We start from the raw sequence: 18,364 nt of genomic DNA, 5'->3' as shown, positions 1-18,364 counted from the left end.
CTATGTAGACACCTTATTCCATTTATACTCATTCATACCCTTATTAATACTCAGACATCAAAAATCAGTGGTAATAAAAACTTTTAGTTCGGCGCTGATTGGTTGGTTTATTCGGGCCGGCCAATCGGAGCGCAGAAGTCATACTGAGGGAATTGTCCTTATTGTAATTTTAGGTAACTTCTTTTTTAGATAAAAGTATTCTCAAATGTTTGTAGGGTGCTGAAAATAACGATGCACGATGACATTAAAACATTTTTTATTAAATCCACAATATATTTCAAAGAATAATATAAATATAATAAATTTTGCTAACCACTAATATACCGACAATGCTGAATATAATGTAAGTCTTACAGTTATATAACGTGTTTTTGTGATTTTTGAATAGAATGTCACAATTCTAAACTATACATATATTCACTTATACGTATAAGATTTGGTATGTAGCTGAAAGTTTAAAGATTTTCTTTATTCAATGTGCAATTTTGTGTTTGCATTTTCCTACTAAAATATCGTCGAAGAAATCCTGCTACCTTTGACGTAACTGCCTGTATAATTTCAATACCTATCTAATTTATCAAACGACATAGTAAATTGATGCATCCCATAGTGTTTTTTGCCTTGTACCAAATTGTATAACAGTTTAAAATTTTGATCAAAATGAAATGATCTATAATCGGATATGTTTCTGATATGCATTTTCTGTGGCTTTTAGTGAAGTATTTAAGCTCATTTGAAACACAAAATTGCACATTATAATAATTAATACCATTTCATCACCACGCTTGTTTATTTATCATTATCATAGAATTGCAACAGCAACGATAACAAGTGCTTTTTAATATTCGGATACTTACAACAAAGTTCAGTCGCTAATTTGAGAAGTTAGTAATAGATTTTGAACCTTATGTCTTTAAAATAAAGTTGAAAATCTAATAATAAAATGATCAAATTAGCGATTGATTTTTATTGTAATCTTCTGTCTGTCTTCGAATCCTCATGGAGATTAGGTACTCAGGTATAACGTACCTATGTAGCGTGGCGATGAATGGTGAAGAATATTTTGTAGAAAAATATGAAGAAATATTATACTAACTATTTAAATATTCAATATTATCTTACATTTAGCACTTATATTCATCTACTAAACCAAGCTAAACGAGAATGTCTTACATGCAAAGCTAACAGATATTTTGCTTTTATAATGTAGGTACCTAGATTTTATAATTTAATTGATTTTATATTTATGATACTGTAATAAGTCTCTTGGGGTATACAATAAAGGATTTAGACGCGACTACGTAACTCAAAATAGTCTTTTAGACTGACATGAAAGGGAAAGGTAGAGATTATCCTCGGGTTTACATTCTCTGCCGATCATAGGCCTCTCTCTCCTTATATTATGACAATTAATGGTCTTACACCCTTACCTAATAATTTTCGGTCAACTTTTAGTCAACCTGAAATAGAGAATCTTCCAAAGTTGGGATTGAAATTCCATAAAATATATTTCACATTACTTACCTACCTTAACACGTTAAAGGTTATAATACTAATTTTAAAACAACATTGGCTCCTTTTAAAAGTATTAGAGATCAAGTTTTTGTTTTTATTTACTGTTCTTTTTTTAAGTTAACATGAATATGCAAGGAGATTGAAGGGAGAATAATATGGGACAATAATTATATTATCTAAGAAACATCATCTACAATTATAGAATAATAAATAATTAGGTACTACGTTATTGTAATTATGAAGATATGACACTGCGTACAAAAGCTATAAAACATTGTTTTTGTCTATTTGGACGCCATATTTTACGGCAGTTTATAGGAAATCACCACTAGATGGCGTGCTACGATGTTTTTTCCCGCGCATGTCGGTAGTATCAGTTTGTTTATACCGCACACATAATTATCACACATCATTAAATAAAACGTACTGTATATTGTTTTATCGAATGATGTGTATGTAGGTAGGTACTTATTTAAAAGTTTTGCCATAAGAATTGGTAAAAGTTATTCTTTGGTTAAGTTGTTCTAGCAAAATATATACCACTGCGAAAAGTGTCATATATTCGTAATTATTGATAGATAATTAGGTATACACTTTACATTGTCTCTTGATAATTAAACGTATGCAGCGGTTGTGGTTTTAGAAGCTCATTCTTGTATGTTGTTAGTATTTCTCGGGATAAGTTCGGTTTGGCTGCTCTGTTTTCGTAGAAATGTCCCATTAGACTGAAAATTAAATTAATTACTTTAATAAATAAAACTCTGGGGTACTTAATACTTGAAAAGGTTTTAAAAACTCTAAATATGATGATAATAGTGCAATTACGTGTCTAGGATTAAATTTGATCTAGAAGAAAAAATAAAAAGAATATGGATTCCCTGTTTAAATCAGTTATTACAACTTTACTAATGCTATAGGTTTGTAGTGTTGTACCGACTTTCATACTTTTCGTATGACTCATAAGCATTTTAATTTATATTTGTCTTCAAACAGCAAAGCTTATAAGTTATTCATAAACAATTGCTGTAATTTAACGGTCAGTTTCAATGCCCTATGTATAAAATGTACCGAATGTGTTTAGTGCTTAAGTAAATCTACAGCATACAGGCGTGTTCCATGATAGGCGTCATCATTGCTTACCACCAGGCGAGACAAAACCGTTGATCCACTACAAAAAAAAAAAAAAATAATAAATCAGATAGGTTATTGAATCTGGCCGTAAATCGCTTTTATTAGGGACTTACTTCATCGCGGATTTTTGCATTTTTCTCGTGTGTGCTAATGTGTATGTCCACTACGGCTTTATTCTAAAGTAAATGGATAAAATGTTTGCCTATTGGGTGTATTGGCTGGCATGGAGTCGCGTGAGGACAGCAGTTCTGGATGGTCGCTTATTGTGTCCGTCAGAGCCGCAATCATCAAGTCTGTAACATGAAAAAAGAGTATTAAAACCAATCGGAATGAGAAGGTAAAATAAGAAAGTGTAACCAAAATATTCGTATTGATTTTTTGTTTCCAAAATTTAAACTTTTTGTGAATAGGAGTTAAAGAATCCGTTTAAATTAAGCCTTAAAAATCATCCTCTTTCACTTTGTAGTAAAGGTATTTTATTATTTTATGCTGAAATTACTAATACTTGTTATTATGGGACATTACATAGGTATGGTACGAGTATGGTTAGAAAGATCTTCGCATTTTTTTAATTATTTCTATCTGAAATTAATTATTTCTCTTTGTAAACGTACCAAGCACTTTCTTCTCAATGGTGCGCGACAGTTGTCCCCTCTCTGCCTGAACTTCTAAGAAAGACATGAAGCGTCGTGTGGCCGAGCGAGCTGAAGCAGGGTCCCGGGACAACGACTGGGAGAACATCATCTGGAAATTATGGATCCAAATTAGTATTTTTGCTATAAAACTAAAAAAGCGCAAAAAGGTATTGCAAAAGATATAAAATAACCTACTTATGGAATCTAATCTACCTATTTCTCTGTTCCATCTTTGTTTGGTGTTTAACAAATAGATTCTGAGATTTGATCGGACTCAATTAAGGTAAGCGACAGACCTGCATCGTACGCATCACACACATCGCACGCATTCCTTATGACGTCATCGGTACGCATCGCATGTAGGCATTGCCGATGATGCGGTCCGTACGATGCGGATCAGTAGACGCAGTTGTATGATTTTAGTTTGTTCTATACAAGACAAACTAAAATCGGTTGCGTGTGATGCGGACCTGTGGACGCTTACCTTTAGTCAGTCAGCAATCAATAATGTATGCAATAGTTACCTTTGCCAGTTGATAGATAATTTCCTCAAGCGTGTACTCGTTGTAGGGAATGTTCGTAGGCTTCAGTTTGTCCATTATCTCTTCATATTCTTCATCAGGGAAGCCCTGGGGTTCACGCTCGTACTCCGGCACTCCAGGCACTAATGACAAATAATCATGTATTGTACATGTACATTAAAATCTATATTTTAATATATTTTAATATTATAAAGCTGAAGAGTTTGTTTGTTTGAACGCGCTAATCTCAGGAACTACGGGTCTGATTTGAGTAATTCTTTTTGTGTTGGATAGCGCATGTATCGAGGAAGGTTATAGGCTATAAATCATTACGCTACGATCAATAGGAACCGAGCAGAGCGGATGAAACCGCGCGGAAGTAGCTAGTATGTAATACGTATGTTCCAATATGTATGTTCCACTATCTGGGACTCGCAACACAACAATGATAAAGTGTAAAACTCATCTCGTAGTAAGGGACTTGAATATGTTTTTAACACGTCAGTGACTGATTAAATGCTATTCGAAAGTCGATTTGCGAAGATTCGCAAGAACCGAAAGTTCAACCATTAGAACTTTTAAGATGTTTTTAAAAGAGATGTCTAGTATAAACCGCGTTATTAGTTTCTTAAACAGTCATAGGTATAATTATGTACATAGGTATAATACCTATGTATACCCTGCTTCTTCTTAAGCTGCTATCCTTATTTGAAGCTGCTTAAGGTCGCTGCAATATCCTGGTAAGTTCCAGGTATTACTACCTGTTAAAACTATTTTATGACCTTCTTTTGTTTTATGAAATATATTCAGTGTGCTTCTGACTATTTGTTTAATTCACATGTTAAATTATTTCGGCAATATATATTTCAAATATATAACAGTACCCTATCATAACTATGTTTTCATATGTTTAAAAACCATCCATCCCTTCTTTGTCAATAGGCACAAGTAGGTACTCACGCATGCTATTGGTCAACATAGGATCGTAAGTCCTCTTGATGGCTTCAGGTCTCAGTTCGCTGCTGACGGGTAGGGCTGGCACGGGCGACAAGTTGTTGCTTAACTCCCAGTTCTTGTTGGCGATCGAACGAATGATGTCAGGGCTGCTACCGAATGGGAACGACTGGAGAGCTGGGCTGCGGTACTGGTATTCCTGGAATGAAGACGAGATAAGTGAATATAATGAAGTAACAATGGTAAGAAACTTTTTCGTTAGTTATAATTCTACGAGGAGAATATCTAAATCCAATCAAAGCTAGTCAATGATGGTGTGTGATCTCTTTATGCGGAACAATAATTTACAATGGTCTTCAAAATTTGACTGTACGGTTGGTGTGGTGGCTGGACAACCAACTGCCGCGCAGCGTGTAGCGGATTCGATTCCCGTATGGAACAACTCTTTGTGTGATGGGACTCTGCGTCATGTGTATGTGAACTTGTTTGTTTGTAAACGCACCCACGATACAAGAAAAAATACTAGCGTGGTTCAACGTTTAAAAAAAAAGTTGAAGTTTAAATTCACACAACGGCCTGTTCTAAAAAAGTTGATTTCCTTGTGATCAGGCTAATGCGGTATCAGTATATTGCTTAACTTACTAAGCTTGTTGCTCCTCGGTGTTGTGACTTCTACCACTAAACTAACAAAACAGAGTCAGACTACAAAGGTACCTACATAAACAAAATACACAATGTATCAACATGTTGGCATTACATCACATAATCTATGTTGATTACGCAGCATATTATTGTAAACATGTAAACAACATAAGTCTATTTATACACTTTACGACTTACTTTTATGAACCCTAAAGATTCATTAACACTCAGCGAGCAGCCAATGTGACACATGGGTCTAATAGATACATAAAACTCAGTATTACGTACTGATACGACGTGAGAACTAAATGAACTCCTTTATTAGATGCTAGTTAATTTTGACGTTAATTCCGATAACAAAAGTTTATGACTGAATATGGCGTTCTGGTCTGATAATAAGATTTTTTTATAGTAGGTTTGATATAATATCAACCAGTGGATATCAGACAGAAATACCGTAATAAATAAATATAATTTTTGATTCCAAAGAAATTACACCGCAAACACATCGCAGCCGGGTGCTACGCGCCGTAGCACTTTCGTGTAGTGCTACGACTGCTACGAAAATGTAGCAAGTCAACAGGATGATAGAAAATTACTTTAATTTAAAATAACTTTAATTAATTTCATACAACAAGAGTATCGTATCCAATAACTCTATTGTAATTTAGAAACAATTTGCTTTGTACTAAGTATTCCAGAGAGGGATCCACCCACACAACTTTTATCACGGTTGTGGCCTTTTTTCGTCGTTTTTCTCGGCACTTTGTTCTACCGCAAAGCGTTGAGTGACATTTAATTACACTTTTTGAGCTTAAGGCTATAAATAAACGTGGCTCGTGTCACCCCGACTATGTAGTCGTGTTTTAATAAAACGCACAATAACATTTACGCCATTCATTTTAATCAGAGAGTAATAAAAACAAGTAATACTCCGTATAGTTCAATAAATTTCATCATTTATGTGTAATCTAATGAATTTAATGTGCAAATAATGATCGTTTACATGCATTAACGAATACGGTTTATGAGTAAAATAATACAATCGCATCTTTTATTAGAAGGGGTTTAATTTAAATACATAGGTTTTGTTGCTGAATCATTTTAATATCTTTGTAATACAATGTAACTGTATCAAACTACGTACCTACTATAAACGTGTCAGTTTTACGAAATCAAAATGAACGCAAGTTGGTATTATGGTTTACCGAGTAGGTAACGAACTTTCCCAAACCGAGGAAAACTTTGTTACCGCAACAATCCGAGTGTTCGGCAGACGAAGCCCAATAACTCGTTTGTTACAAATCGACTCAAACACGTGACGACAGCAAAGTGACTTTAAAGTCAACAGAGATCGGATCAAAACAGGGGCCTACTACAATTCTCTGAAACGAAATTTCGCTATCGAACGAAAATTCACTGCTAGACAGTATAATACAGTTTTCAATCCATTTGTGTAGGAAAATTGTGTACAGTTCTGTTTCTTCGTACGCCTTCGAAAATTTTAAAAAAGTAAGCACAACTAATAAATAATATGGAAACTGCTTGGCTATTCTGTAATGTTTAACTCGAAGGGAGCTCAATTTTAAATTAATTTTACACCACAACGAAATTTCGTTGCGGAGAATTGTAGTAAGCCCCCTGTAGACAGACACGTGCTCATTCTCCGATGAGACACGTTCCATTAGTTCCAGATTATCGTCGGGTCATGAGACTTAAGACTGCATCGGATAGAGAATGAATCTTTTTGATTCAGTAAATATATAATACACAGACTCTTTACCGTGCAGGAAGCCATTTTAATTAAAGGTTGCTCAACTTTTTTCAGCTTTTGTGAGGTATCTAGGGAATTTTAAGTTTACAAACTTTGTCTTTTGAAAAAGGAATGGAAGGAATAATAAATAGATTGAATATTTTTAGCGTTCGTTTGCTTTTGGGTTTCGTTTTAAGTTTAACTTTAGTTGCGTCTTTTTATGGAAGATAAATATAGGGTGTGTCAGTGTCTTTATATCCCAGAAATATGAAAAAGGAGGCTGTAATAAAAAAAAAAAATAAACTAAATTGATTATAAACTTTGAACGAAACGTGTACTTAGAAGAGTATTTGTGCAGTTTTATTAATATCCTCTTACCTTTGCCTCAGCCTGTTCAATCAGCATATTTCTCAATTTCTCCTGTTGTGCACTCTCCTCAGCTGCCTTCAAATTCTGAGAGTAGTGTGCTCGCAGGTAATCAATGTTGAACTTGATCTCTTGTAGGAAGGCAATTGCATCTTCCTTTGTCATCTAAAAACAAAACCATAGTATTAATATAATTACACATAACATGTTCTTTAGTATTAAGTATATAGGCATTTGATACTTTATGTACATGTGTACTGTAGTAAGCTGCAATCTCTGACTTGCCTCACGAGCCGTTGATTGTAATGATGATGACGTATTTCTATTGATTTGAGTAAAACTCACCATTCCCTCCTGAAGGAAGGTTTCAATAGCAGTGGTGACTCCTCGTTCATCACCGGTCCAGAAGACGTATTCTGCCATATCCAGGGGCGAGTACTGGACGCCGGAGTAAGCAGCATAGTGATCCATCTGTGTGACAAAAGAAGTAAATGTAATTTATAATAACATTTCATAGCATAGTATAATGTCATTTGCTATCAAATTATATGGCAACATCGAAGTTTCTAATAACTTGGTTGACTCTATAATCTTTGAGACATCTTAATCTGTTCTTGCATGTGTATAAAATTATTTATTTCAAATAGACCAAGTCAAATATATCAATAAGGTACTTTATACTTCAAAGCAAATATTATATTAATATTAAAAATGTCTGTCTGTCGGTCAGTCCTGTAGTGAAGCTATTTGCTTGTTCCAAGGTGTAGATTCCTATGGAGAAGAACGATTAATCAAGTAAGTACTTTAGAATTTTTACCTCAAGCAGTTTCCCAACATTCCATGTTAAAGTTTACGACTTCCTATAAAAAGCTAAGTAAAGGACGCATGCAAGGAACATTTCCTCGTTTTTATATTGTCATAACTTTAATTAAATTATTCGTAATAAACATTTTGGTTTGCATAAAATAAAGTCTGAGGAAAAAAGATTGCTTGTAGTTGTATATAATCGAAAGTAAATATCAGCTATATAACTGCAGTAGTACCTAAATACATAAAAGATGTACTCTCTTCTATTCTATGTTCTTTAAAACGCAGAACTAAAAAAGTATTCTTAACTTCTTACACGCGCCTGAACAATCCTCCGTAAATACTTAAATCCCCTGATTGAATAGAAATACCGATGCTACGCTGTTATAGGATAAATGAAAAAAAAAAGTAAATCCAAGTAGATTGGAGCGAGCAAGGGTAAACAACAAAATTACGGAGTAATAAGTATCCTTTGAAAACATGAAGACACGTGCAAGATGCACAACGGGGGCCCGTACTTACATTCTATGTAATTTGTTATTCCAATAATTATTTATTGATTTGTCACTGAAATTTCTGTTATAACGAAATGAAACCAAATCAAAATCAAGTCGACTTGTGTGAAAACTATTTTCTTTAAAGATTGATTATTTAGGAATCTACTTGACATTACATTACTTACTCCCATACTCAGAATCACTTTTACTTTCACGGTTACTTAACCTAGTCCTTAGCAATTGTTTTCGGAATAAAATCATAACTAAGGAATAGTTTAAGTAATCATTAAATGTCTCTGAGTGCGGCAGTTAGACACTTAATTCTTACTCAACGCTGTAAGAACGATATTTCCTAATTTTGGATATTATATATAATTGAGTTAGAATGAAGTATCTAAATACTGGTAGTGCATTCTGTAAATAGAAACTTAAAAAGAAATTAGTACAGACTATTAATTAACAGTCATTAAAATAATCCATAATAAGAAAGCTTACATTATTTTTGGTTTCCTTGGTGATGTCCGCGTTGAAAGCTCTTCGGACAGCGGTGTGGGGACCAGTTGGTACATTGGTAGCCTGTCCGGGTTGCACTAGGCGAGCAGCCCCATGGAACACCTGAGAAAATAACACATCCTGTGTTGTTATAATGCCAGTGCCACACATGTGCGCGTATGTCTGGCGCCAGCATAACAATAAAGATTTATTTTCGGAACAGTGGCCATATCAGATTTGTGAATTAAGTGTAGGTTAGGATTGAATGTAGACCACATTATTTTTTATATAAAAAGAAATATATGTACTTAGGTGTATGCTGTCTTCTATCAGGAAATTCTAAGAACCTGAACATTGAAAAAATAAACCGTGTGTGTGACAAAGACCTGTCTATTTTCTTAGTAAACACGTCGACGTTACAATTTGTTGATGTTTTTATTGAATTTGTTCACACTATATGTATAAAGTTCTTGGTATTGAAGGTGGTTGTTCCTCTTTTATTTTAGTCAATACCTTCGTATCGCAATTTAGTTGAAAACGATCGAAAGATATTTGAACGAAGTGATAAATGGTGAGGAAATACGGCCAATATATTCGACATGGCGGTGTGGGCGTTCAATTCTCTTTATTGCGATACGGGTGGTTATACTACATCTTGTACATTTTATATAGACGTGTAGGAAGGAGAGTAACTTCGAATCGGCGTAGAAACAATTAATTTGCATATTTTATACTTTAGTGTCCAACTTTAACTTGATAATTGTATTTGAAAATATATTTTCAATTTAATTATCCTGGTTTTAAAGATTTTAAATATTTGAAAGTTGATTATTAAAATACCTACCACGCAATTGACACTATTATATGTATAATTCTTAACGTTTTATTTAAGTCCGATAAGATTATCAAACTCAAGCAAATCGCAACTTGTGTTGCTTTACAAATTGTACTCATAAACACAAATAACAACCTTAATATAACACAAATTTAAGATTCACTTTGCAATAACAGTGACCTAAGTGCAGTACGGTCCATTCAAACAGTATCGTTTTCCAATAGACTTTTATTTCCAGTCTCGGACACAATAGATCTAGGGTACCTACGAAGATCCATTGTAATGCTTACAATCCTCGCTTTACTGAGTTCTAGAGGCTAACGAGTATGTGGGTGTATTTGCATTAAGTACCTACATATTCTCTTTGTTTGAAATTTATCGATTGTAGTCTCAACTTGGAGCAATGAATAGGTGTGTCGATGGAAAATTAGGTAGGCACACATCACTCTATGAATAAGTCATTTTGCGTTGATTCTGATGTTTTTATGTCGTAGCTTGGTCTTATAAGCTTTAGTTGAGTACCTACACTAAGCATACCAAGTTGTAAAGTCAATTCTGATTTTAGTTTCACTTTTAACTTCCTATACCAGTACCCTTAGTACGATTTTGCTTTACGTTGATTGAAAACGAAACGTGAGCGCGTTCGGCGCTCTGATTGGCCGGTGCGAATGACAAACCAATCAGAGCGCGTTCTGACCAATCAATCTCGTTTCGTGCAAAATCGACATTTTTTTTTTGTTTTGTTGTACTTACAAATGTTCTTCTATTACAATTACTCAGTTTAAAAAATTCTTCCTTCTTTCAATAAATAATAGTCATATTTGGTCGAAAATTTCTCTCTATTTCTTCAACAATTTTACTTACTTTAGTAGTAACCTCTTCGTTAGCCGGAGTGGTGACCGCAGATGCGTCGTGTACGCTGACATGGCTGCCATCTTGGACTAGCACTCGATGGACACCTTCAGATGGTACATCGAGCTGAGCTTCAGCATGGACATGAGGTTTCTCACTTCCAACTGCATCAGCTGATGCATGCTGTTCTAGCCTTGAGACCAGCTCACCATTCGCCTGTACAGCATCTGATTGACAAATAATATAAATGGTAATTGTAAAAACCATATAGATAAATGTATAAAAACTATTGCAACCCATAAGTAACGTTTAGCTTGTTTAATGGAGCTGTCACAGTTGTTGGGTTTTCTTATTTCGAAATTCTTGGTCCGTATTACAGAAGGCTACTCAAGTCCTGATCTCTGTTTAAAACTAGATTTGAGTTGAGATTTCATTTTAGAACGCTCCTCAAGCATAGATTCGGTGATCATAGTTCAGCCGAGTGTAGATCTTATTCTAGATCATTACTCAGTTGTAGATTACAACTTAAGTAGAGATTTGATCTGTGATCACGCAAGTGTGGTCGACACCGCGCTTGAGCAGAGATTTCCCTGTCAGTTTTGAGTTTAGCAAATAATTGTGTTGAGAATAGAAGTAAATAATGGATATTTTTGAAGAGATTGATTATTACGATAATTTATTTAACGATGATTCGAACAGAAGGTTGAACTTTCGCGTTCCTCTCAGATATCTTAGAGATGTCCAAGACCCATACGATAGTACGGTATAATAGTAAAGGAGTTTGGCATTATACTTGGCATATGTCAATAGACATATCCATTATTTCATGGGACTCATAACATAAAGAACTGTAATTCTAATAAGGGGCCTTCGCGCGTATACACCCTCTGCCTACCCCTTTGTAGACAAAAAAGGCGTCCTGTATCCGCAAATAGAACCTAAGTTATGAATAAATAAGTACCAGCTGGTATGTAAGAGAATCGATCGTTATCTGTGACTTTGTACTTTGTTTGTGCATCTATCTCAGTTATATCGGAATTATAAAGCGTGGGCTTCTTGTGCTTGAATAAATCATGTAGTAGATTTAGATGTTGAATCTGAATGGTTTCATGTTATTTTCATAATCTGAGAGAGAGAGTCTAAAGATAGTTATTATTAAAGAAGGGCCAAATTAAACGTACCCTTAACCGACGAGCATGCATAAAAAGACTGATGACTATTGATGAAGCGAAAGAGGTATGTAAGATTCGTAGCTATTGGCGTTCCATAAGTTTGTTCTCAATGTCTATCCAGAATAGATGGCCACCTAATGATAAGTGGGTACCTACCGTGGCCTATGAAAGCTTCCAACACTTGAGACATTACATGTGCCTTGTCGCTCTTTAAAAACCTATTTAATCCCTTCTTGAAGATACCTTAATACCGTAACAAGCAAAAATGTATCTTATAATATCACATCTCTGACAAGAGTAGATAATGTTTTGTTATTGTATCATAAAGTTAATTTTCCCCTGGCAAATTCTCAGTGTTACTTAAAACCTGGTAACTAAGGTAACTGTAGTTTAGTGTAGATAGCCAGCTATTAGTGGCCAGTGCCTAGTTATCTAGTCCCGCGATAATATCGCTTTTAGCTCGCTAGCGTGATAACGAGCGTGTCATTGGATCACTTTGTTGGGCGCGTCCCGTAAACATGTTTAATGTATCAACATGTGGCTTTTGATACAGTATACACAGAATGTTTATACTGCGAAAATTTTAATAAGGCCCACCTATTCTATTGGAATCAATTTTCTATAACACTATACGTAAAATATAACATCGATTTTTCCCAAATGATAGATGTTGGTGTAAATAACTAGACTAGTCCATATTTTGGACACGACAGTCGAACTTGAGATCTTCTGATTTCCAATCGAAACCTATCTCCAAAAAAAAACACTCATAATTATTCTCATCACTGAACAATCTTGAATAAATAAACCTAACTGTTAGAACAGAATCATTATTCAATTATACATTTCGCATTGTAATTGGATTAGCATCGGAGCGGTTATACAATTAATGTCGGCAGCTTGTTACTTACCTAGTCGGTGATATTCCACGTGTTCGCTGTTCATCTCACCCTCCTTGCCGGATTCCGCTGTAATATGATTATAAATTAGTATCTGTCCTGTTTCTGCACAATATTTTTTAACTAGAAGAAGAATTGTAATTTTATTTTGTTGTTACTGGACTATAAGGCTGCCTGTCTTAGTGCCGAACTTAGAGACATTTAATGATTACTAGAAACTATTGTTCAGCAAAGATTTTGTCCCGAAAACAATTGCTAAGGACTGGGTTAAGCAAGCATTAAATGAATATAGGTTTGGTGGTTAATCAATAGGATTGCAGTAGACATTTCGTGCACAAAATCAACGCTTGTCTGTAAGTGACAGATTTTGTTCAATCCTATTGGTTAATATTTCACTGATTCTACGCTCCGCCATCTCGCTCCTTTCCAGGAGTCAAGGACAGGTAGCTTTAGTAGACACTTCTTCATAATATTTCACGTATTTTTCTAGATACAGGCACATGTATCCTGTCATGGGTTCCTTTACACAGCATTAAAAACATTTATCTACAGTATTTTTATTTTGTTTTCCAATTAAAGTACTTAGTAGATATTATGCTAGTCTAACAAACTACTATAAATGTGCCTATCTCTCTTCTCTCCTTTTAAAAATTACCTCAATTGATTTATACTTCCAAAGCACTAATTTATTTAAGTGTCCCGTAATCTATACAACGACCAACATCAATAGACCTATATATGTATGTGTAAACACGTAAATTAAATATAGATATACATGCGGTAAGCTTCAAATTCATTGAGTCGAACGTTGTACGCTTTAATTATTGCAACCGTATCTGCCATGTATGTGCGTGTAAATAAGTTATTTGCTTGACACAAATATGCTTATATTTAATCATTAACCCAATTCCACTTTGAAAGTGATCGATCACTGGTTGAGAGGATGAGTGATCGGTTCTAAATTATATGGGGTACCACAGTATGTTGGGGGTTGTTTTAAAAGTGGTTTGTAATTGAACAATTGCAATAAACATATTTGTGACCTCAAAATTTTTGTATTAAGGTATTCGATAGGTTACAATAATATAGACAAAAACAGATGCCTAGTACTAATATTTGCTTGAACTAGGTTTAATAAGATTTACGGCGCGTCGCGTTCCGCGTGTGCCTCGAAGAGCCATCAGACCAACCAAGATGAGGCCCAGTAGGGCTGATGCCTTATCCGGAACTACGGACTACCTAGCGGGTTTACCGACGCTCCGGCTAGAAAAGCAGGAGTAAGAACGGGGTGGATTTTAGTCAGTAAGAGTCTGACAAGTCCCGTTCTCCCGTCTTGCCTCGCCAAGACGGGAGAAGTCATTGGATGATTTTACCCCCTCAAAAAAGGTTTAATATGGTGGTTAGATACTGAAAAAGGGATAATTCAACCATGATCATCATCATGATCAACAGCCTGTGACAGTCCACTAACTACAAAATAATTTTATCAAGCGGATTTTTTTTTAAAAAATCAAAGACACTAAAATAATAGCTATGTCATAAAGATTACGATCACTTTTTTCATGAACCTAATTACGGGCGAACTGTTTTCCAAATCATAAATTAAGGGTCAAACAATATAAAATACGATGAGAGGGTAATCCGACGTTTTCTTCTTCTCTTCTTTCTACAGCCCATTACATCCACTGCAGGATATAGGCCTCCTCCAATGCACTCCATACACTTCGGTCTTTTGCCTTCCTTCTCCACATCGGACCTGCGGCTTTCGCGATATCATCGCTCCAGCGAGCTAGCGGTTTCCCTCGGTTCCTGTGGCCCGATCTTGGTCTCCAGTCAAGCACCTTTTGGCTCCATCTTCCGTCCTCCCTACGGCTTATGTGCCCGGCCCATTTCCACTTAAGCGAGGCTACTCTTTGAGCTATGTCGGTGAGTTTTGTTCTCCTTCTGATCTCGGTGTTCCTGATCTTGTCTCTCAGTGATACACCTAACATGGCTCGTTCCATAGCTCGCTGTGCCACCTTAAGTTTTTCCATGGCTTCCACTGTGAGGGTCCAGGTTTCACAACCGTACGTCATCACGGGGAGGACGCATTGGTCGTACACTCTCCGCTTTAGGCTCATAGGCAGTTTCCCTTTCAGGACATCCTCCAGTTTATTGAAGGCTGCCCATCCTAGCCTGATCCGCCGCTTTATCTCTTCCTTTTGAGCATTTTTATCGAGGGAGAGCATTTGACCTAGGTAATTGTAGTGTGGAACTCGCTGTATTTTTTGCCCATCCGACGTTTTATATTTGATAAAATAATCTCCTGACCTGGTTTAGGAACTTGATCTAGTGAAGGTAAAAGCAGTTAGCTCCCGACCTTCATATTTTTTAAACAAGCCTGATTTATGTCTAGTCTGAGCAAATTAATTTATATTTTTGTAGACAGTTCTAAAGTATTATATTTTCCGTATTATGTTTTTGGGACCTTATAAACAGGGTGTAATTATGAATCCTATATTATTATCTGTAAAGAAACGAGTAGACGGATCATTTGATAGCAAGTGGTCAGAAACGCTTATGGCTAAAATTGGAAACCAAGCAAAATCTATAAAAACGTTACTAATTCATATTGTCACGAATACAAAATATGTACAAATATTACTTTAACGAACCTCATCTACAAGTTTCAAATTTATAACCCTCAAAAGGTTACCTAGCTAAAATAATACCACAACAACACCGGCACCGTGTTCAAAACACAATTTAGCGCCGCCATCTAAAAAAAGATGTGACGTAAATTCAAAATGGCGACTACTGCCGAAAAAGGTAGTAAACAAGATATTTCAGGTAAGATGCTGCCATGTAACCTCTTCAAATGATCCCTTAGTTGCGTTCTACGTCAGCATAAGGCGGTTTAAGGAGAGGGGGTAAAACTTACCCCACCTTCGTACATTATTTCACACACACACTAAGCTATTTTTAGCTCACAATATATGACCGCAATTTCCTCGCATTTTATAAAACCTCTATGAAAGAGCTATTTTCGTATAACCTTTAGTTCGGTATGTATTGTATTGGGTTTCTAGCTACGATCCCAACAACATTCAACAAATTATGAATGAGTAACTTGGTTTGTTTACCTCTTCACCCTTTATCTATTCAACCAATCGTCTTGACATTTTGCTAATATACGATTAGATGTTGTGTGTTCCAAAATATCTCAGTGCCTCAAGACGAAAGTCTGTAACTAATGTGTGTTATCAGTGATGATCTATGGAACTGAAACGAGGTCTCTCACTGTGGGTCTGATAAGGAAGCTAAAGGTCCCTGAGCGTGTGCTATGGAAAGGGCTATACGCGGAGTTTCTTTGCGAGATCGAATAATAAAATTAGGAGATCCGCAAACGAACAAAAGTCGCCAACATATGCCAGCGGATTAACAAACTGAAGTGGCATTGAGCAGGACACATAGCTTGGAGAACCGATGGCCGCTGGGACAGAAAGGTTCTCGAGTGGAGACCGCAGCGTAGGACGTCCACCCATATGATGGACAGACGACCTGATTAAAGTAGCTGGGAGCTGCTGGATGCAGGTCGCTTCCAACCAGTTTACGTGGAAGACCTTTGTTCAGCAGTTGATGTCTTGTGGCTGTTATGATGATGATTTTTTATTTATTTATCCTAACATTACATCTATCATTACAGGTACACCTAATGCGATAGATACAGTATAAACTTAAAAAATAATATAACCAAAAGCAAATATCTGTATCAACATAAATTAAACTTAACATTAACATATCAACATTAACATCCTTATACTTAAATAACATTTACAAATTAAATTGACTCATTATGTACCACAACCTCATATGTTACCCTAGTGAACTGAAGGCAAAGGCGCGTGTAAGTCAGAGCATTATAAAAATTATGTTTATGATGAAAGACTTTTCTCCATTAATCTCATATTAATGGAGAAAAGTCTTATCAGTTCATGATTGATTTCTAGTTACACGTAGACGCGTAGGATCCCTGTTAAGTCCTTTGAAGTGCGCTCGAAGCTGATTAGATTTCTGTTGTGTTATAATAAAAGTGTTCTGTAATATTCTGTATTTTTCCTTGCTTACAATTCCTTGATCGAGAATTATGTATACGTACATGAGTTGAGTGAGTGAGAGAATTTAAAGTAGACATGCTTTTTTATTTCTTTATTTGATAAGGAACTCTTTACGTTGATCGGCTACTGTGCAACGTGTCGCGGGTTCGTTTCCCGCTTTGGGCAGAGAGTGCTAATTGCATTTTCTCAGTAAATTATCAACCCAAATTCTTTTTCATTGTACTACTCTACTACCTAACATACACAAGTATACAGGGTTAAAGGGTAAGTCGACCTAAATCCTTTAAGACGTGATAGTTTACATCATTCCTGACTGATTTGACCATGGGACCCCATATCCCAAACTTAACCGTTTTCAAATTATCGGCATTTTAACTTTTTTGATAAAATTTCCCATTTTTTTGGCTATTTCTCCCTTGTTTTGTCTTTGGTGGCTAAATTTTGTTTTGTTTTTGCTTTTTTGTGTAGTAGATTAGTTGCTTTATTATTTAGAAAACTAAAACTGTAAATAACTGTACCAACTGAGTCGTAGCAGACGATCGAATGTAAAAAAAGTAAATAAATTTGTGATAAGTTGTTTTTCTTTGTAAGATATTTAAAAAAAGTCTATGACAACTGTTCTGCAAATGTGCGTTAAAATATCTACAATTCTTCAGCTTTCTGATAAGGTATAACATGATAGGAAATAATTTGAATTCTTTGCCAAAACATCGATGAAGTACTACAAGGTAGTAATAAGAATATCGATATTTAAGCTTCAAATTTAACTTGAGTCAGATAACAAAATAAAACAAACTGGTTCACTTCACTTCAGAAGGAGTGTCAGGGAGTGGCTTTTTTTTGAGTGGAGAAAATCATCCAATGTCTTCTCCCACCTTGGGCGAGGCGAGAGGGAGTGTCAGACTCTTACTGACTAAAAACCACAATGTTCCTACTCCTGCTTTTCGAGCCGGAGCCCCGGTAAACCCGCTAGGTAGTCCGCAGCTCCGGATCAGGCATCAGCCCTACTGGGCCCCATCTGTGGTGGTCTGATGGCTCTTTGAGGCGCACACATAAAAATCCATAGGGGTCAGGTCTGAACTTCTAGCTGGCCACGGTACAGGTCCGCCTCTCCCGATCCACTTATTGGGATAATTAGTGTCCAGTGCGGGCCTGCGGACGGCGAGCAAGGGTAGCTCACCGCCCGAACAGAACCA

General features: G+C 35.8%; 2 protein-coding genes across 3 annotated transcripts in view; one reads left to right on the top strand and one right to left on the bottom strand.

The window, feature by feature from the left end:
* The window catches only part of LOC126912729 (uncharacterized), a 202,865-nt gene that overhangs the window by 110,439 nt on the left and 74,062 nt on the right, over positions 1-18,364 (top strand). The window lies entirely within an intron of this gene.
* Positions 240-18,364, bottom strand: part of LOC118268150 (uncharacterized) — a 102,069-nt gene continuing 83,944 nt past the window's right edge. The window contains exons 5-14 of one of the 2 annotated variants that reach the window (XM_035582465.2): positions 13,084-13,140; positions 11,013-11,227; positions 9,317-9,436; positions 7,863-7,988; positions 7,530-7,682; positions 4,763-4,955; positions 3,806-3,945; positions 3,261-3,390; positions 2,849-2,939; positions 240-2,240 (exon numbers count right to left, since the gene is read on the bottom strand). In XM_035582465.2, coding sequence (XP_035438358.2) covers positions 2,111-2,240; positions 2,849-2,939; positions 3,261-3,390; positions 3,806-3,945; positions 4,763-4,955; positions 7,530-7,682; positions 7,863-7,988; positions 9,317-9,436; positions 11,013-11,227; positions 13,084-13,140 — 1,355 coding nt within the window. In that variant the 3' untranslated portion in view covers positions 240-2,110. Of the gene's footprint in view, positions 2,241-2,759; positions 2,940-3,260; positions 3,391-3,805; positions 3,946-4,762; positions 4,956-7,529; positions 7,683-7,862; positions 7,989-9,316; positions 9,437-11,012; positions 11,228-13,083; positions 13,141-18,364 lie in introns of both variants that reach the window. The other variant, XR_007707396.1, reaches the window with a different exon arrangement.

This window comes from Spodoptera frugiperda, chromosome 29 (genome assembly GCF_023101765.2).
Source record: "Spodoptera frugiperda isolate SF20-4 chromosome 29, AGI-APGP_CSIRO_Sfru_2.0, whole genome shotgun sequence".
In the NCBI taxonomy this organism is placed as follows: Eukaryota; Metazoa; Arthropoda; class Insecta; order Lepidoptera; family Noctuidae; genus Spodoptera; species Spodoptera frugiperda.
The sequence above is the reverse complement of the archived record's forward strand: the minus strand, read 5'-3'. Positions and strand labels throughout refer to the sequence as shown.